At 50.7% G+C, this 20,637-nt stretch overlaps 5 protein-coding genes across 5 annotated transcripts; 2 read left to right on the top strand and 3 right to left on the bottom strand.

Moving 5' to 3' along the window:
* Positions 1–346: 346 nt before the first annotated feature.
* Positions 347–2,704, bottom strand: N7517_008810 (anaphase promoting complex subunit CDC16; the record flags this gene model as incomplete). Its single annotated transcript, XM_056726539.1, has 2 exons — positions 347–2,553; positions 2,608–2,704. The coding sequence occupies 2 exons, from the start codon at positions 2,702–2,704 to the stop codon at positions 347–349; spliced, it is 2,304 nt and encodes a 767-aa protein (XP_056577390.1).
* A 609-nt stretch (positions 2,705–3,313) lies between these two features.
* N7517_008809 (Saf4/Yju2 family protein) lies at positions 3,314–4,284 on the top strand (the record flags this gene model as incomplete). Its single annotated transcript, XM_056726538.1, has 2 exons — positions 3,314–3,611; positions 3,677–4,284. The coding sequence occupies 2 exons, from the start codon at positions 3,314–3,316 to the stop codon at positions 4,282–4,284; spliced, it is 906 nt and encodes a 301-aa protein (XP_056577389.1).
* A 296-nt stretch (positions 4,285–4,580) lies between these two features.
* Positions 4,581–5,033, bottom strand: N7517_008808 (uncharacterized protein; the record flags this gene model as incomplete). Its single annotated transcript, XM_056726537.1, has 1 exon — positions 4,581–5,033. The coding sequence occupies one exon, from the start codon at positions 5,031–5,033 to the stop codon at positions 4,581–4,583; it is 453 nt and encodes a 150-aa protein (XP_056577388.1).
* Positions 5,034–6,193: 1,160 nt separating this feature from the next.
* On the top strand, positions 6,194–6,625 carry N7517_008807 (MAPEG family protein; the record flags this gene model as incomplete). Its single annotated transcript, XM_056726536.1, has 1 exon — positions 6,194–6,625. The coding sequence occupies one exon, from the start codon at positions 6,194–6,196 to the stop codon at positions 6,623–6,625; it is 432 nt and encodes a 143-aa protein (XP_056577387.1).
* Positions 6,626–8,509: 1,884 nt separating this feature from the next.
* N7517_008806 (histone acetyltransferase TRA1) lies at positions 8,510–20,234 on the bottom strand (the record flags this gene model as incomplete). The annotated part of the gene is made up of 4 exons (XM_056726535.1): positions 8,510–9,193; positions 9,242–19,876; positions 19,952–20,109; positions 20,183–20,234. The coding sequence occupies 4 exons, from the start codon at positions 20,232–20,234 to the stop codon at positions 8,510–8,512; spliced, it is 11,529 nt and encodes a 3,842-aa protein (XP_056577386.1).
* Positions 20,235–20,637: the final 403 nt, after the last annotated feature.

The following is a 20,637-nucleotide window of genomic DNA, read 5'->3' as shown; positions in this document are numbered from 1 at the left end:
TGGGGAACCTTGTCTAGTTGGAATATACCTATAGGTATTGATCGGCTATATATTCTCAATTATGATATATCTCTTAATATATATCCCTCTATCTGATAGGATGTTATAGAGTACTATAAAAAGATAGTCCCAAATATGGGATGAAGTCAGGTGTTTGAACAGAGTTACCATGTTCTCCTAGAAACAAGTATAAGCAATGTGTCTAACAATATCTGCTTGATCTTCTAGTATGACATGCACCCAATTGCCCAATCCAAGCCAATTTCCCCGACACAGAAACGCCCGCTGCAATGCATGAAAAATAACGCAAAATTTCACCTAGAGGGCCCAGGATTCATAAGCCTCGTCATTGTCCAGAGTGACTCCGACCATGTCGTATCCCCCGACTGCGGCCACTGGATGGAGCAGGCCTCTCAGCATCCATGTCTGGGGTGGCAGGTACTGCTGGTCGACGTTGTCGACTCTGTCGTACACGGCCGAGAGCTCGGCGTAAAAGCCCGTCAGCCTCCTCATCAAGATCCATTTCAACCTTTTCATCTTCAGCCGGGGGCGTGGCGACATGTGGCACCTCGTCCGTCCATTCTTCCACAAAGGGTTCTTGACGTGCACGTCGGCGAGACATCTCTTCCGCCGCAACTCGCTCTTTACCCTTGTGTTCACGAGACCGATTAGATCCCCGGCGTTTAGAGGCTGCACTAGACTCCCGCATGGTTTCCTCAAAAGCCGTGCGATCCTTTTGTCGCCCCTCCAAGGCCCACAGCTCAAGTGCACGTGAAAGTAATGTACCGGCCACACCAGCACCCCCGGCTGCATCGCCGCCGCCACTCGCCCCAAGTACACGCACGGCCTCATGCAACGCAGTCACCGCGTCCGTGGTTCGTCCCAACTCTAGTAACACAAGGCCACGAGAGGTATGAAGAGAGCCCGTCAGCCCCCGATCTTCGTAGCCCCCAACCCCAGATGCGGTTGCGATCGCCGCTGAGCCGCCAGTACCGCCACCCAAAAACGGCGAGTAGCCCATGCTGCTCCCTCCTGCGCCCACACGAAGACATTCATCAAATTCACGAAGGGACTCGGACAGACGGCCCATGCGACGGAAGGCATGACCCAGATTCGCACGTGTAGCTACCCAGGCACTAGGTTCGCAATGGAGAGTAGTAGCAAGTGCCAGTGCTTGCCCAAACAATTCGACGGCGCCACCAAGATGATTCTGATGGTAAAAGACAACTCCAAGCTCGTTGAGAACCAGTGGGTCCCCACCGACGGCGGAGACAATCCCTGACGGATTGGGTGTCAGGGAAGGCACAGAGCCCGGGGCAGCTCCAGTCGACATAGCGTGGGCAGCACATAGATACTCGTGCGCCAGAGACATGTTATTTAGGGCAAGATGTTGCATTCCTAAGAAGAGCTGGGGGAGATGACTGCCCTGGAAAAGTCGAGCGGCAGTGCTGTACGCCGCGATAGCTTGATCATGTTCACCTTCTGCGGCAAAGGTGTGCGCGAATCCAATCCAAGCCGGGGCTGAATGGGGATCCAGCAATGAGGCCTTTGAGAAGAAGCGTCGCGCCTCGGCCACCTTGGATACCGAGAGATAGTAGACTCCGATTGCCAAGTATGTGTAAGGCTCCTCGGGGGAGTGATCCGCGAGCATGTGAGAAAGTAAGAATAGAGCATTCGTGGCACCGGTCTCGTAAAGACAAGCCAAGTGGAGGGGATAAATGGCTGGAGCATGGCCCAAGTTGTTTTGGGCCGGAATGCTGGGATTTGTGGAGGTCAGGTCGGTTGATTGAGATGTGGAGAGGATGGAGGACGTCAATTCCAGAGCTTCTGCAAATCGACATTGCGTATACAGAGCCTCGGCGCGGGATAAGAGGATATCCGGGTTCTCTGCAAGATTATAATGTGTGGAGAGGGTTTCTGTGGCATCGGAGAGTATGGTGGGGGAGGAGTATTTTGAGAGACGGGTGGTGTAAAGCATCTTCGTAAAATGGGCGGCTTCCTGCGCCATCATAGGATCGGGCGATGAGACAGAATCAAAGTCTAGTGATTCTAGGAATTCCAATTCCTCCGTGGGAGACATGAGGGAATTCTTCATGAGTTGGTCAAATGCTTCAAAACACTGCACGTCGATGCGCACGGCATCCTTGTAACAGTCCCGGGCACGATCAAACGCATTCTGCTTGGCGAAGCAGAGTCCCCGTAAATAACACATGGCGGCTTCAAACCGGACATTATTGGCATCCTCCCGTTCTCGCTCCTCCGCCCGATCACTGCGCGGGGTCGCGCTCTTCCCGTTACGCAGTGTGACATGGCTTTGGTGTTGGATCTTGCGCCGGGTGTGGTTGTTCCGAATGAGATCCGTGGGATTGTGTTCGCCGAGAATGGAGAGGGCTTGTTCGAATTGATTCTGTTTGATGTAGCAGTGCGCAGCAAGATAGCGACAGGCGGTGCTTCGAGAAACGAGATCCTTGCGGGAGAGAAGAGCCAGGGCACGTGTGAAGTTGTTATTTGAAAAGTGTACTTGAGCCAGCCAAAAGGCGTCAGAATCACTGTCTTTGGCAACCAGTCAGTATTGTATATCTATCCACATCTGGTGTCTGTCCTTACTGGTGAGTGCTAGGACTTTGTCCCCAATATAGATTGCGGAATCATGCTGACCACGATTTAGCGCGTCTTGTCGCCAGGAGCGTAGGAACCTTTCCATAACGACGTAAGAAAAAGAATTCAAGAAGACAACCTAGAAGGAGCTTAAACAATGGCGGGTAACTTTGGGTCTATTTTGAAAGTGGCCCGTGCATGCCCTCTACCCTACAACCTGAAAGAAAAACCCGCAAGAGTTATAGCCAAGGTTAATATATTGTGATCAGGTAAGCTCTATATAGAATATACTCTATCTGGAATCTGCTGTTTCATGCATTTATGAACATAGGCACGACTCTGTACCTTAATGTAAGGGTCTACGAAACCCAATATTCAGTTCCCCCGTTCAAACAATCAATCCGTTAATCCCCACAGATAGGTCATAAGGATAGGCATCTAAAGGATCAAGATGATATAAAGACTCTCGAGTATAAACCGAATAGGAAGGCGCGGGTAGCTCTAGGAAGGAGCTACCGGCGCGTTCCTCATGCGCTTTTCTGTACTTCGTCCACGGGGGCGTCCACGGGTTGACCTTGGGGTGACTTATCGCCACGTGACTCGCTTATCGCTCCAACGTAATCTCTTATCGCGCCATAATGGAACGAACTAAGTTCCCCGAGTCCAAAGTGAGTTTGAGTTTCTACTTCATTCTTTTACAACTACCTACGACAAGATGGCTGAACGAAAGGTTTTATCCAAGTATTACCCCCCGGATTTCGATCCCTCGGCGATCGAGCGCTCGTCTAAGCGTTCTCGCAAGGATGGCAACGGGCCCAAGCTTTCGGCGAGCCGTCTGATGACGCCTTTTTCCATGAAATGTACCCACTGCGGTGAATACATTCCTAAGGGTCGCAAGTTCAATGCCCGGAAGGAAACTCTCGAGGAGCGATACCTTTCAGTCCAGATTTTCCGATTCTACATTCGTTGCACCCGCTGCAGCGGTGAGATCACCTTCCGCACTGACCCCAAGAGTAAGTTCAGTCCCATGAAGACATACCCCAATGAAAGACTCTACTGAAGCTGACATCTTACCCAGACAATGACTACCAGTGTGAGCGCGGTGCGAAGCGAAACTACGAAGTCTGGCGCAACAACACAGACGAGAAGTACAATGACGAAACCGAGGAGCAGACTCTGGACCGACTTGAGAAACAGCATGGCGAGAAGGAGGAACAGATGGAGCGTGACAAGATGGCCGAGCTCGAGGACAAGATGCTTGATTCCAAGCGCGAGATGAAGGTTGCCGACGCCCTCGACGAGATCCGCACCCGCAACGCCCGTATCGAGCGCAAGGAAGCCGGTGGTGCCGAGGCTGCTCTTGCTACCGTCCAGGATGAAATCGACGAGGAAACCCGCCGAGCTGAGGAAGAGGAGGCCGCCGACCGTGAGGCTCTTCGCAAGGAGTTCCAGGCGAAGAAACGTGCTGCACAGGACGACGCACGCGTGGCTGCCATCGAAGCAATCCTGAACCAGCCCCCTCTGAGAACATGTTTAAGCGCCGCAAGCGACCTGCTCCTCGTGATCCCTTCGGTCTCCGCAAGTCGAAGCCACGCCTCGTCTAAGGGCCCATCACACGTGTTTAACACCGAGGAAATTTTTTTTTATGGGAAACGGAGTTTAGGGATGGCAAGGATAGGAAACTGATTTTCACGACAGTACCTGGTGACTAGTCGAATCAGCTATGGCGGACGATGAACGTATTGTATTCTTTTACACAGATACTAATACATGATAACTTTATCAATGCTTGGGGTAATGATAATAGAGCACCTTAGTTCCTACAAGTACAGTAATATTCGAAATCAGATTTACCTCTTAACACTCTTGGACTTTCATTCCCCCTATGAAACACACTAGTCTAATTTTAGCTATACCCCAGGAATCCCGGTCAGACTGTATTATTATATGCCCTGGTAACACTGGATAGAGTAAATTTGACCTCACTCCCTTCTCGATTCTGTGATCCTTTTCAATTTCCCCATCTCCAACCAGGTTCCGATCACTACCATAGTGAGTAGTATTCCACAAATGTAGACCTGAGGATTCCCGTCACCAAATTCGGGATCCATGGCCTTTGAACCGGGATAAAAAAGGGCACTCAATTGAGTAATCCAGTAAAGGCTTGCTAGCCATGCCCCTGTAGCGAAGGAGTCTCTTTCAAATGTCTGTTGAACGGCAGGAGTTGATGCAAACAGAGACTGAGGTTTTGGTCGATATAGGAAGTACAGAGTCGTGAGACCGAGAACCATGCCCATAGACATAGTTTGTCCATTGTGGAATTTCGCGTGAGGGGTCCATCGAGGATTGAAAACATGAGTTTCATTCCAGTCGGCGAGATATCCACCGAACGACGTCGTCAATGCAACGAGAGTTAGGAGGATGCGATCAGCCATAGTGAATGAGAATCAGAGGAGGGTGCTTTGGAAGACGAAATTTCGCAACTCTTTTAATTCAAAGAAGATACCCCGTCGAAGTTATCTTAACGCCGCAGCGTGCTCGGCATGCTTGGGACGCCGAATGCTTCTGAATTCTGGGTTGCAAGCTTTTATACTACTTGTTTTTTTTTCGGCTTCAAAGAACTCCCGAAGCTCCGCACGTCCGAGTCATATGCAGTTACGAATTCAAATGCGGCTCATACACAAAAAAATGGGACGCAAATCGCCAATAAGGTAAATCTAATCATAGTGATTGCCTTGTTTACATGTAGATCTTCACTATTCTATGGTGGGTTACCCGTGGGCAGGTAAAGAAATTGGAAACCCCAAACCCAACGCTTTGCGAGGTCTGTCAGAACTCGGAAATCACATATTGTCACTACATCAAAAAGGTGCACATCTTACTTGGTAAGGCACTTTTTCTAGTTGATAAGTACCAATGGGTCACATGTGTAGGCCTATGGAAAGGCAGGTGGAGCTATTACGAGGATTCAGTTCCAGGGAAAGCGATTCGCGGTGTCAAGCTGGAGAGAGGCCAAGGACTAGCTCACCGTTCCTTTGGGAGTTACGCATAACACGCGGGCTAGAGCACAGTCTAGCCAGTTTTACCGACTGCCGTGGGAATCAGATACTTAGCCAAAGGGCCGTGCGTTAGGCTAGGTTCGTCCCGACTGCCGAGCGTTGCCGCCGGGCCATGCACTTTTTATGGACCCGGTTTGATTGAGAGATATTTACCGTACAGAGGTAGTAGCTAGATGTCGTTCTGTTGACTCGGCAGACTCTCTAATCTGGACTCACTAGGCACACTGCAATAGAAACGTCGGCACCTTGGCAGCTTACCCTCTCGGGTCGACATTATTCTCGACCTTACTAAAGTTGGCTTGGCTTCCCCACTGCCTTTTTTCGTTCCCCCAGCGCCTAGCGCTCGTTCCTTGCGGATTCCGCTACGACCGAAGTCCGAACATGCTATTTGTAATGATTTTTTTTCGGAATTCGAGGGGCTGAAATCCTGCGCCTGAGCTATAAGCCTCGTATATAACCGTTAACCACGCGTCGTACCTTTGTACTGAAATCACAGGCTATACTCTTTTTTTTTCATCTCCATGAATACATTCGATATGTCAAGCATCACTGCTTCTGGCCTCCTAGGCCCTATCGCCGCCTTAAATGGCTGGACCTTAGTCATGGAAGTATGGATGTACGCCGTCTGCATTCCGGTTTACAACAGAATCAAAGTTACAAACCAGACCACCAAGAGCCAAATGGACGCACAGATGCCTGCCCCTGCGCGCTGGAAGCGAGATAACTATAACCATCTATTTGAACAGCCAACCCAATTCTACGCGATCGCTTTAGCGCTGGCGGTTGCCCGTGGAGGCAAGATTGCCCAACTGGATTCGATTCTTGCCTGGACATACGTTGGCGTCCGTGTTTTGCATAGCCTGGTTCAATCCACGACAAATACTCTTATGGCGCGATTTTTCCTGTTTGGATTCTCGTCGAGCATTCTGGCAGTTATGACTGGAAGACTGGCCATGCTTGTTCTCTAAATCATGGCAGAGGTGGCCTAAAGAGCTTTGTTCATCGAGGTACGTAAAGTCGTTTAATAAAAGTAATTCAAGTACTCTAACTAATACGTTTATAAGCCGGTTCCAGGTGTCACCGGCACGTACTTACTCTCACTACACTGGCTAGACGGAATCCTTCGTGTATATATTGTTTATGAATAGGGACTTTCTTGGTGGTTCCAAGGGCCTTTGAATTGGTAGTTGTGGTATACCCTCATTGCGGGTAGATCGATTTGCCCTATTGACATGCTTCTTCTCAAACGCTCTTTATATATAGTCCTTTTTCATTTTGGTCGTCTTTCGAAATGTCTGTTAAATCGTTTTCAAAATCTTATTTTAAGATTCTCTAGCTAGATATACAAGCGGAATAAGTAGCGTTAGGCCAGATCAGGGTAATAGCGGAAGCAACCTTTGGACGTAAGCGCGCGGCTGATGCTTGATTTGGTAGCTTGAAGAACGAATCGGTCACACAGAAAATTCGCCATCTCGTCGAGATACAAGGTGGGCTTTTCGAGAGATGATCGCGCGAAGCCTCGAGCATGAGTTGAGTGATACTACGGGGTTGTGTCGGTGTGGCGCGGGGGGTGGGAACCTCGTGCGAAATTCATCCCAGAGGAAGACAGCCATCTAATCGAGATACAGACCCCGTTTTTCCGACAGGCGGTCGCAGAGTGCGTCGATCCTTAGCGGTGTTACGGTTGGTTTTCGACCTATGCCAGTTAGGGGTGCGTGGACGCTGCCGAACTGCCGTAAGTTTCTGCGAATATTTATGATGTGACCTTGCTGCACTCGGCCTCTTCTGCCATTTAAGTAGTTGTTAGTGACTGACTCTCTATGATATCTCGGATGAGATGCAGCTTGGAGGGGGAGTCTCGGGGCCATATTGCAAGCCTAGTTAGTGTAGGAGGTCGTTCAAGAATCATTTATAGGTGAAGTATCCTGTTGCTTAGGGGGAGAAGGGGTGGTATCGATGTGTAGCAATTTTCTGTAATTTACAAAGGATATGATCCCACCTATGTCATGTGCCCTGAAACGAACGAAGTGAGAGAAAGGAGATTCATCAACACGGATGTACGTGTGCGCGAGACGTTGCAAAAAAAAAAAAAGGTAGCTTAACTACCTGCATTATTGTCGCTTTCTTCGGACTAGATCCTCTTAGCTTAGGGTTGTAGGGTTATATGTGAATATCTTTGCATGTTGAGCTGCTGTGATTGCTTCGTCACTTGTTGTCCCTTTATTACAACGCTGTGCTGTTTATTACTACGATTCCTAGTCAGTATGTTTTGTATTTATCCTTCGTCTCGCTTTCGTGTCCTACCTTTGAAATCTTATCTAAACGGCCTTAGTATAACTGTTGTTGGATGTTCGCTGTGTATGCGGTGTGAAGCTAGCATCTATCTCAAAACAGACGTGGAAAGCACCCAGTTCGTGGGGGTTTCCGGGTTCAATCGTGGAGGTGCAACGCCAGTCAAGAGCGACAGATCCAGCGGGACATCTACGCCGGCTAGTGCTGGACGGAATGGAAATGATAATGCAACAGGTGGAGTTTAAGCTAGCATTCACGCGATCAGGATTTGACGACTGATTTCAAGCAATGGGAGGCGTTATTTGTTTTCAGGATGAATATCCTCAGATACCAATGAAATGGAAATCGAAACATTAATAACTATCAGTGCTAATATTCTGAACTATCAAAGACATTATAGAAGCTATTAAAACAAGAAAGAAATCGGTATCACAATCATAGTAACGTGAAGTAAAGATGCGCCCACGCTCAGAAAAACAAACCCATAGATGAAACCACCGCTTCAGAACATACAATAGCAACAGAAGGGAGGGCAGAAACACGCTACCGGACAAGATCGCTCACAGATACGGCATCCACAACGCATCGCACGAGGCCAGATGCTGAGGGTTGACAGCCTTGGAGATCAAGTCAATGGTAGTCTGATTGGCAGGCAAGTTACCCTCGGGTGGGCTGGCAAGACTGACAGCACGGTTGACGATGATTTCACTGTTGTTGTAGACCAGGTCGCGGAGTTGTCCAGGGGGCAGGACACCGCGGTGATGAGCCGTAGCCCAGAACATCATCTCGTCGCGAACGAAGACGCTAAGTTGTTGCTCCAACTCGTGTCGTGGCTCCGTCAAGCAGCGGGCGATTGCCATCATGGCACAGGCGAACACACCCTCCGTCGCAATGGGACCCAGAAGAGTCTGGATGTTTGGTGTGAACCGGAAGGGGACTTGCTCGGGGTTGTAGAAGAACGCCTTGGCTGGGTTGATGGTGGGGATCAATTCGGCACCCCAGATATCACCTGTTGAACGAGAGATCATAATTTTGTTCGGGTATCGGTTGCCGATGTGCATGACGTAGGTCATGAAAGCGATTGCTGCGTACTGGTAGGCAAATTGACGACGGAAGAGCCAGAAGTCCGAGAAATTCGGGTATGTCTGCTGGCAGTATTCCAACACCACGGTACTAGGGACCCATTTGTCTTGAATGGCAGTCAGGATTTCCGTGCGAAGGACTTGTTGCTGATCGGGCGTGCGCTGAGAATTGTTAGCTTTTGTTATGAGAAGGGTAGACTGCACACTTACATTCTGCTTGGTTTCTGCCAACGACCGCATCTTGTCCATTGTGAAGAGCACAGGGTCATCCTTGTTGATGCCCTTGCGACGGCAGTAATCCTCATAAATTCCCTGCATGGAGATGTAGGAGGAATCATCGCGCACTAAACGAATGTGTGGAGCTAGAGGAACCATCAACGGCAGGTGGAAGTATAAGTTGCGGCGGCGACTCTCCTTGCGTTTCGCCAGCAAACCGTTGAAAATCCGGAACAGCTGAAGAATGCGTTCTTCGCGCCTACAGTGACGGGCAGCGGGATGCTGAACTGCAAATGCTTGTACACTGCCATCATGTCCTCGGATCTTCAAGCGGCGGTGACAGACACCAATGCCACGGATGAGATCCACATCGGGAAGGAAGCGGTCGATGCGGACAAAGTCTTGGTTCTTATCCTTGTGGAGTAGGTACTGGCCGGGAACCTCGACCTCATCAAACTTGAGGAAGCGGAACTCACTCAGATGAGGCGAAGAGTTCTCGAGGAATGTGTGCTGTGATCTGCGATCAAGCTTTTCCTCGAACTTGTCACGCCAGCGCCGCAGCTTCTGGATGTACTCGTTCATGGTTGGCTTCTTGGTCACAAAGTCAGCCTCAAACGACTTGCGAATGTGAGCTGGGAGAATTGTCTCCGCAAATCTGGTGATGTTGGCTTCTGTTGCCGCAGGCAGCTTGAAGTCTTGGGCATAAGATCCGGGCATGCGACCCACGTAGGCCAGGCCATCGTTCAAGAGAGCAACGATGAGTCGGTAAGCATCCTCGTCAGGGGGACACTTGAAGTTCTTGTGGATCTGGTCAACCATTGTCTCCATAGACAGAGCAAGCAATGGGAAGGCCGTCTTGAGTCCAGACATGATTTCGTCCGAGTACTCCCATGGTTTCTTCAGAGGTTCCTTCTCGCCCTCCACTGGTGCAGCCTGGTTCAGTTGTGGTGTTCCAGTCTGACCTGGCACTTGCAGATGAATTTGCTGCGCTTGGCCCGGAGTTTGACCAGCCTGTGGGGATGCCTGCACGGCGTTTTGTGCTTGTGCAGGAGACTGGGTTTGGGCGAGAGCCGGATTTTGTGTAGCAGGTGAGTTCGCAGGCGGAACTGATGGGGATGCAGTTGCAGCTTGGGCTTTCTGGGCAGGGGAGCTATCGGCACCAGCAGGATTAGGCTTCGTACTTGGCGAGGATCCTTGCTGCTGCTGTCTGGCCCGATTCAACTTCTCCTGCTTCTGGTCATGCTGCTTCTTGATGCTCAACATGTCCTCTCTGTTCGTGCGAAGCAAGAAGAAGAGAGCCTGCGGGTACAGCTTTGCGATTTTGACTAGGACAGCCTTGCAAAGGCGCGCCTCTCGGTGGGACAAGCTGGTGAGGAGCTGAGGAATGAAAGTAATCCAGTACCACACCGGCGTGTCTCCCTTGAAGTTCTCGAACGCACTTGCAATCTTTCCTTCGTCGTTGTCCAGGCTGAGAAGCCAAAGAATTCTGCTGAGCAGTTTGCGGGATTTCGCACTCTTGTAGAGACCAGCAGCCTCTAGGTAGCAACTAACGGCATTGCTGGCCAGCTCGTAGTCAGTGGGATCAGCCTTGAAGCGCTGATCACTGTATTGTCCCCATTCAGACCAGGCCTTAGCAAGGCGGAGATCGTAGTAAAGAGCAACTCCAAACGCCTCATTGGCCTCATTGACATGATCAAGCTTAGCGAGGAACATGCCCTTGAGTGTGTAAAATTCGGCCTTCTGTTGCGGCCCGAAGTAGTTGAGGTTAGTGTTGTTGATCACATCCAACCCGCTGTTCAGCTCCTTCGGATTCTGGTAGTGGCACTTCGCTTGCTCCCGAAGCTTGAGGAAGGCTTCTTGGATTTCGATGTTGGGAAGGGTATAGATACGGCTCAGTTGGTTAATGCAGACCTCTGGCATCTGGTGCTTTCGAGCTACGTGGGCGAATCGGTTGATGATCCAGGCCGTTTCATGGTATCCGCGATAGGCGTAAGAGTTGCTGGCCACATTATTCGTCTGTGGGGGTAAAAGACTGAGGTAGGTGCCGTTGATGAGCTGGAAGATGTGTTGACGCCAGGTGACGAGGTCTTGCCACGTGTTGATGTCATCCCAGAGATTAGGCAGACGATCTCTCCAGGTTCCGAGAAGCAGCTTGAGCTCGGCAGATTTGGTATCCAAGTTTCGTTCGTTTGTCTGAGCTAAGCTACTACAGATGTGGCTTGCATCGTGCAGCTCAACCAGGAGTTGGAAATGCTGCAGGATGGGAATATGAGCATTGGTGATGCGCTTCGGCAACTGAAGCCACTTGCGAATAGAGAGCTGGATAGACTCATCGCAAACACTGTTGAAGTCTTGAATATTGTCCTTCTTCGTGTGGTATTGGAGAAGGGCCATGAAGGCCTGGAAGAAGGTGCGTCTGGGAGTCGGAGCATCGGATACAGACTTGATCAACGACTCAAGCTGCTCGCGGTTACCTTCGCTCTGCCAGTTCTCGATGTTTCTCCAAGCAGCCTCCAGCAAGAGATCGTTGAGGTTCTCATGCTTGGCGAAGTCGCTTAGAATCTCCCATTGCTGGAGTTTCTGGGCGCAGATCAGCCAATGATCCTCCCATACAAAGTATTCGCCCTGCGAGAATGGCATGGCACCGGAACGGGCCTTGATTTGGGCGTTCTCATAGAGTTGCTGAGACTTGTCCCACATTCCTTGTTGCTCATACGAAAGCGCGGCGTTAGTTTCCACAAACTTGCAACGGCGGCGCCAGGTTCCGTAGAAGAAGTCATCTTCTTGGAGGCCTGCGTAAACCTCAACGAGAGCATCGAGATTGCTTTCGCGTACAGTGGGCGTGTCAATGATCGGATTAATGGCGGATTGTTCAAGGTAGGTCGCAGCAGTGTACCATGCGTCGTAGGTGCGGCTGAGATACTTGATAACATGTGGAGGAATCTTGAACCGGGGACTAGCACGCACAGTACCCTCCAGGAGAGCTTGCACGACGTTGGGCCGCTTGTCCAGTTGTCTGTGGTGGTACTCACGAGTGAGCAATGTGACCATGTCCTTCTCGAGATCAAGACAGTCTTTATTGGATAGTGTGGACCAGAAGAGAGGGAAGATGGTAGTCCACAGCTGGTAGGCAACATTCGAATCGGTGTGTTGAAGTTGACATAAAGGCTCGATCAGATCCCGAACTCTGACATCACCGATATCCGACATGAATCGCCTCCGCTCTGCGACGAAAGTCTCCAGCTGGTTGTCAACCATAATGTCGGCCTTCCTCGGATCCTTTTCGCCGCTGCCGAAGAGGAACGACACGGGGAACAGGGTGAAGTCTTCTGGGTGCAAGCGGGCTGTGGTGGTCATATCCACACATCCAAGCACCAAGTGCGATGCTTGGGCCAGCCAGAAGGAGTCAGCAAGAGTATCCCAGTTCTGGCATGTGAGGACATAGCTGAGACGCGAGCTGGCAAGGCGAGTCAAACTCTTATCGAAGATTTGCATGAAGCGGTTCCGCATTTCGACGTCTTGGGCTCTTGTGCCAATCAGGAAAGCATGCTCCAGACGGACTGTCAACTCAGTCCGAGTGATCTTTGAATCTTCGTAAATCCGAATAACAAGATCAAGGAACTTCTTCAACATTGTCTGATTAGGTCGAGATTCGAAAAGCAGCATCTTATGCAGAACAGCCGTCTTCTCCTTCAGGGTGGGCCATGACTCGGTGGAATGGAAGATCCACGATTCCGCCATGCCCAAAATCTTGCTGCACAGCTCGATATTTTGTGAGCGCTCAACAATCTGTGCGAGAACGCTCAAGAATGGACGACGCTGGTCTCCAAGATGAGACATTCTAACGGAGATGAGCTCAATAGTCTTGAGGATGAGATCAACTCCAATCTCAAACTCTTGCTGATCAGTAGTTGGAGCACCTTCGGCAGGCTTAGTACCGTTCGTCAGCTGGGCGCCATTCTGTGTTGAAGCAGCAACATGCTCCTTGGCGAGCTTTGTAGAGAAGGCCTTCATCACCGCGGGGATGTGGGCATCGATCTCAGCGGGCTTGATCTTGGAGAGCGTCCACAGTATGTTCAAGCTTGAGACGTAGTTGCTGGCAGAAAGTGTCTCGGTAGCGATGGCAGACAGATATGAGCCGAACTCCGAAGGCGTACCTTCCGTGTCCATAGCATCCTCATCATCAGGCTGTTCATCTGGAATGGCCTCGAGAACGCGGCGAACAGGAGGCGGCAGCTTGTGCAAAACATCCATGTCGTCTTCCAGTCCATGTAGACAATCCTGAATCTCCGGGTTGTCTGACTTCAAGGGCTTCTCAAGAAGCTTCTGGATGGTAGGAAGGCGAGCGGCAATCCACTCATTGGGTTTGGCCGCGATAAGCACCCTGACGACCTGCAGTGTGTTGACTATGTAGGTGATTTTATCCTCGACTTTATCACCCTTGTCACCGACTAGGATTGGCTCAGTCACCTTTTGGTAGAGATCAATGTCTAGATCGCCCCAGTACTCGGGAGAGAGGAGGCTGCGAAGCAGGTTAATAGCTTTGTTGATCATTTCGCCAGTGGCCACAGGGTTTTGCTGCTTTGTTGTGGGAATTTGACGAATCTGCGCAGCTGGGACCAGGAAGCGTTCGGGGATTGTGGTGATGAACGTAATGAGGTACTTGATCAATGACGCACGCAAATCGGTAGGCACAGTGTAGTCCGATCGTTCGCGGCTACTGGGGGGACCAAGAGCGGGGGACGGCGATGGCTCTTGAGCTTCGTCCAGCTTGCGTTTCCTGGCAACTGGAGACTCGGATGTCCCGTTGGCCAAGTGGCTGGCCTCGGCATTGTGAGCCCGCTTTTCTTCCCAGTGCCAAATCAAGCTAATCAAGTTCAATGCGAGCTTCTTGCTGTCATTGGAGGTGTTTGGTGGGCCGGTAATCTTGACCAAGGATGGAACAATGAGAGGCACAAAGTGCTCCCTTGATTCGTAGAAGAGATCAGGCTGTCGAACCAAGAACTGGAAGATACTCATGACCTGCTGAAGGTTGGCAGTTTCCTCAGCTAGGATACGACGGGGCCATTTGGCCCACAAGGGGTACCGTGCCTCTGCTCCAGAGCTGTTGGCTGTCCGTGTGGGGAGGACAGGAGCCAGGACATCGAGAGCCTGCGTGACAAGGGCTCTCCCTTCATTCTGGTGGGCCCTCAGCAGTGCGACATAGACCTGGATCACAATCTTGAATGGGGTCTCGTAGTGCGCAATGAAGTAACTGATCAAAACGTAGGCACCATACTTGTTGATAATATCTTCGAGTCGGATGTAGTTCCAGGCAAACTTGATGATGTCTTTGCGGGAATCCTGCACCGTTTGTGAATGATACTTGATCAACAAAGCAGACAGCTGTAGCAACTCCATGCGTGAGTGGTCGACGCCAGCTTGATTGGACTCCTCGCTCAGATCAGCCAGCTGAGGCTTCCACAAACGACTCTGGATAGACTCGGTCATGCTCTTATCCATCAACTTGGGTGTGTTTGGAGGGCTATTCCAAGTGACCTGGACGTCCATGGCAAAGATTGGGTTGACCAGGTGGCGGAAGGCATACGTCTTGGTCTTCTGCGGGCAGCTCTTCTGGCCATAGAGGTCGAGACAGCGCATGATAACAGACCGCCGGTAATCAATGGATTCATTGGAGATGATGCTCTTGTAGATGAACTTTGGAAGCGCAAGCGTGCGTTTCAACTCATCGGCAGAGAGTCCGTCGATCACTTCGAACAAGAAGTCCAGATCATGGGTGGCCTCCGCCAAGTACATGGTGAAGATATCCATCAGTTGGTCTTCGGCTTGCTCCACTCGGAGTCGTTCATCAGCCGGCAGACTGTCGCCACGGAGCTTCCTCTCCAGGTCTCTGCCGGAAGTCAGGAGCTTGGTTCTCATCTCTGCGTGCGAGACCAACCAGCGCTTGGTTGAACTGTAGGCACAGAGGGAGTGTGCGACATAGACTCCGTTGATAGCAGCAGTGTTCATGCCGTCGGTAGCGTCCTGACCAAAGGCAGCGGCGGAGAAGCCATCCGTGTCAGCGACGATGGCGTTCCGTAGTCCTTCACTCTCGGGGTCAGCCAGGATCTGTCCGAAGAATCGTCCAAATCGCTCATCGTTGAAGCGCGCAAAGAAGAATGCAAGACTCTCTTTAGGGTAGCGATTGAGATACTTCACAAGCGGCTTGCGGAATGGACTGTGGGAGGTTCTTCGAAGCTTCAGTTCGAGATCCAAGACCTTGTTGACAAGGTGCTCCATGAAAGAAGTGGCGGCCGGTGGAAGGAGATGGAAAATATTGAAGATCGCAGCGACTATTTTCATGGCCGGGTTTTGCTCAACAAGACTGAAAGACACCTTCTGCAGTACGGCATCATCCGCGATGACTTTCATATGATCAAGCAGACGAGCGCCGATTTCGACTTTGAAATAGTTGGTCAGCAGTGTCAAAAGACGAGCAAGACCATCCAAACCAGCAACACTGAGGCGCTTGGGATCCTGGAGGTTCATGAGGATAGGGCGCAGTCCATTCTGCAACAGGTCCTTAGGAAGCTTGTTGGTTTGGGTGAGAACATCACGAAGACCAGCATTCGCGGCTTCGATCACCTCCTGTGACTTTGAGTAGAGCGACTTGAAGAAGACGGAAATTATGCGAGCCCTGCTCGTGTTTTGTGGCGTGTTGGCGAACTCGGAGAAGCTCATTGCCATAGACAAGAGACGAAGACAAGCAACACGGAGGTTCACAATCATATCTGCAGTCTTGAACTCGTTTGGCTTGGAGGCTAGGGATTCATCATCAGCGTCAGCGAGCGCGAGAGATTCCAGCATCAAACGGTTCAGCGGTTCATTGAAGGTGACGATATCGTTGTGGAGGCCGAGGCAGTACGTGATAGCATCGATGAAACCGATCTGTGTTGGGAAAGGTAAAGCACGCAGAGGCTTGTTGAAGATCGACTGCAAGAGACGATCTCTGACTGGGAAAATAAGCTCGTGCACCTCACAGCCGAGAACATCCTTCAATGTGGTAAAGCAACGACGAGCAGTCTCCCGGACATGTTTGTTCATGTGGGCGAGCTCAAAGACGAAGAAGCCACACAGCGCAAATAAGCGGCTCTTCTCGTTCTTCAAATCCTCTTTCGGGATGAGCTTGCCACATCGTCGCAGCATTAAGGTCATTGTCTCTTGTGACTGAAGCCGCGTAGCAGCAGGGAGATCCGCGGGCGTGTCCTTGATAACATACATCAAAGCCCGACAAAACTCAACATGTCGCTCATAGAGCCAGGTATCTCCCAAGTCCAGCTTGGTTGCGAGCAGGCTGATTCCCAGGCTGCCACCGGCTTTGGTGAACCACTCTTCGCTATAGCAGCTGTGGCAGAAGACGCGGCCCAGATGCACGAAGAACGGAAGTTTGGCTGCTTTGTCGGGTGATCCGAAGATGACGCCCGCGGCATCCTTCACGACAACCATTGCTTGCTCGGCTGCTTCTCGGACGTGTACCTCATCGGATGACAAACACTCGACTAAAGCCTCGGCGAGAATCCTGGAATCGAGATACACAGGTCCTTCCCCGTTTGCAACGTCAAAAGCTTTGCGGCCGTGTCTGACTTGGGCCAGGGCACGACCGACCTCTACAAGAGTAAAGTGCTTGCAAACATCCGCCACAAAGGCCGTGGCGGTTTGTTCGAGCTCAGGGATAGTCGTGGCAAATATACAAGCCTTGATCAGCTTCTTCACTGTTGCTTCCTGCGCAATCTTCTTCGGAATAGAGGCCGACCTTTCAGACTTGTCAAGGATATCTGCCATAGCACCCGGCTTATTCTCAAATAGATCATTGGCATGGAGTCTGATCAAGATTGCCATGTCCTCGGGGATGTTGTCGTAACCAATTTGCAGCTTGAGGTGGGAGCTTAGCATGCGGTAGGCTTGCTGCTTGTAGTAGATGTCCGAAGCTTTCTCGGAGTCCGTTTTGGGGACCTCCATGAGTTTACCGGCAGCAAGATCTATTCCAATATCTACAGGGAAAGGCCGCTTCTCGTTCGGGCCGATCAACCTGATATCGAAGCTTGGGTTATCATCAGAAAACTGCTGGAACGACAATTCTGGCGGGTGGTTGAGGAACTTCCGATTCCGTCCGCCAAGTTTTCCCAGGATCCGCATGGTAGTGTGTGCGTGGAAGTGGTTGTAAGGAGATGGGCGCAAGTGATCCCAAAGAGCAGTCATCAGCTCATCCATTATTGGACCCATGATTGGATCGAGATAGTCCGCTGTGAGGTTGTCCACGCAGAGTTCAAGAGTGCGCAAACCTTGGCCGACAAGATCAGAATCGGCACGCAAGGCGACCACGATTGGGCGCATTAGATAGCTGAGGTGAGGGAGAAGATGGCTCAGCCGGGCAGGAACAGTGAGAGTCAGTTCCACGTAGAGATCCCGTTCTTGCGGCTTGCGGGCTGCAAGCAATAAGTTATTGAATGTTTCGAGAAGCATCTCTAGAAGGGGGAGGATCTCTTTGTACAGGAGCTCAAATCGGCCCCCACCAATGCTTCTGAAGAGAGACCTCAAAAGAAGGAAATAGTTCATTGGCTCCTCGGCTGTGACTGAAAGCTCAATGCACTTGGTTACAATTTTCGTCACATGCGGATGGAGGACCTGCTCGTTTTGCACAGAGAATAGGGTCACAGCCATAAACGAAAGTTTAAACATCCTCAGAAGTATCTTTGCCTTCGTCATGTCTGAAGTCCCGACCTCGTCAATTCGTTCCATAAGGTACTGCAAGACCATACCAGAAAACGCGGGAGAAGTGGCCTCGCTAGCCAAGAAGAACTGGGGCAGGTGAAGGAGAGCCCCATGTTCAAACATGAGCTCATGTAGGTATGGGATTTCGGAATGGAAGACTTCGTGGAACGTTGCAGTATCAATGCAGTGGAAAACAGTACCGAAACTTTCCAGAAGCTCCTTTTCTTCGCGCGACATTGGGGCAGTGTACTGGCTTGCAAGGAAGTCAAATGGAGATGCGTAGTTCATCTCAGGGGGAGACTGGTCCACCCCATAGTATCGGAACACACGAGCTCCCTCGTGGAAGAGCTTCTTGATCACACTAACTTCCTCTGCATTGTAACCGTACGAAACTTCCGACCAGTTGATGGGAACGCTGTTTGGGTCGATTTGAATATCATCTGGGTTGCAATTCTTCAATTGTCGGAAGATGTTCTTTAACCCATTGATCAAGTTTCGGAAGAGGAAGATGTTGTCCGAAACTGGGTCACCTCCGCGATCACGCGGACTAGATGTCTTGATAGGAGAAGCCGAGAAGATATCAATTTCATCCCAGTCCGGTGGCTGATCCTTCTCGGCAAGGTAGTTCTCGGCGCACGGCTCGGTGTCCTGTCGGAAGACTTTGTACGCCTTGGAAACCTTGACAGCGTTCTTGAATTGGTGGTTCATTGATGCGAACTTGTCACCAATAGCATCTAAAATCATTATTAAGAAATATCTCGCCTCACGCTTGTCTTCTAGTTTGGAGATATTCTCTGCCATGTTCAAGAGAAGTTTTGCGCTCATTGTCTGGAAGCTGGTGCCAGGGAAATCGTCGTGGAGGTTTTTTGTGTAGACTTCGACCGTTCGCCGTATCTGGTCGCGACTCAGATGGTCACGAACATGGTGTATTAAATCAGCCAACATGCTGTAAGCTAATGGTCGCATAGTCTCATAGACAGTGAGGCCATCTCCGATGAGAGTCCGCTCATCTAAAAGCTCATCAATCTTCTCAAGGAAGATCTTGCGATAGTTGAAATTGATGATGTGACGAATGGCTACTAGCAACTCCTTCCTTGCACCTGACTTCTCTCGTGGACAATCTTGAAGGAGACGCACGACGACAGAAGGAAGCGTAGGAAGAAAGTCCTGTAGCTGATGGGCATAGAGACGCAATAGATACGCTAAGAAGCTCATCGTTTTCACCTGAGCTGTGATGAACTCTCCAAATGCAGCGCGATTCTTGATTTCCTTACACACACCCGTAAAGATTGTGCCTTGAGCTGCTGCTTCTGCGTGTGCCTTTTCTTGGGGCTTCGCCTGAAGCAACAAAATCGTTTTGATGAGCGGGACAAACAGCTTGACGTTGGCCGGCACCGATGCGCGGTGTGTCTGGAAGATTGATACGACGATAATCGGGCACTCTGCGAGGACCTTGAACGACTGCATACCCTTGAGGAGGACATTACTCGACTGCTGATCAGGTCCTAAATCTGATACCGAGGTGGCAGGTGAGCTCGGTCGGGGAGACTGGAAGTTCTGTGCTGTTGCGTTGGGCGTCGAGGGCATTCCGGAGGGCGTGGCCTGGTTGGGAGTGTCGAAGGTATCCCGAACCACTTGCTCCATAGTCTGAAACATTTCCTGGATAAGCTCCAAGAAAGCCTGCACTCGGTGTGCGGTGACCTTGGCTTGGTTCCTCTCCAAATCCATGATGGTCTTCATGCATAGCACCGCATTATCTTCGTTCTCGATCCGCGCAAGTTCCATCAACAGATCGACCATATCGACGGCGTACGGCTCCACGTCGGGGGACCCCATCGGTAATCGGTGTAGTGTCTCGAGGATGCAGTTTCGTAGTTTCTAATGGATGAGCAGAGTGGTTAGCTCATTATGCGCAAAATTCATCGAGAGCAAGCTTGTGCCAAATAATCTCACCTGGTCGTAAGACATGCTGAAGAAGACCGGGTCTCCCTTCAGAATATTTTTGAATACCGGCCATAGCTTCGCTAGGAATATAGGGTAGCTTGCGCCCGAGCATAAGGGCTCAATGCTGTCTCGTAATTCGGTAGCGACATTGGCTCGGACTTTGACGTCTATTGAGATCACAGGATAGTTAGAACGGAATTCGGACAGCGAGACTAGCTAGCGCAGAGCTCATCAACATACCCAGCTTCTCGTCGCCGAGTTTGCTAGCGTAGATATCTATGTTTCGCTCCATCGCTTTGATCTGACCCTTCTCAAGGGCTAGCGATTAAATGGAAAGAAACAGCAATTACGGCCGGGCCGAGAGGCCGGCTGAGGAGAGAGGAGTGTGCGCAGTCTTCCCGGGGGGAATTGGGCTCTCATATGTTGTGTTGTGGTGTCACGGAAGCTCTGTGGACTCGGTCGATATGCGAAAAGATCGGAGACGGCAGAACTTAAACGAAGGAAATCATCAAGTCATTGGTTCTTCAAGGAAAACAAACTGCCTAGTCCATTTAGATAAATCAAGTCCGGACAGCAAATGAGTGAATCGAATTACCCCGCGGGGGAGGAGAGGCTGAGGGAGATGAGGAGAAAGTTGGGGATTGTATGCGGCGCGATATTCACGAGAGCAGAACAGAGGACGCGGGCTATCGCAG

The sequence above is a fragment of the Penicillium concentricum genome (assembly GCF_028827145.1).
Source record: "Penicillium concentricum strain IBT 3081 chromosome Unknown utg000003l_segment0_segment0, whole genome shotgun sequence".
In the NCBI taxonomy this organism is placed as follows: domain Eukaryota; kingdom Fungi; phylum Ascomycota; class Eurotiomycetes; order Eurotiales; family Aspergillaceae; genus Penicillium; species Penicillium concentricum.
The sequence above is the reverse complement of the archived record's forward strand: the minus strand, read 5'-3'. Positions and strand labels throughout refer to the sequence as shown.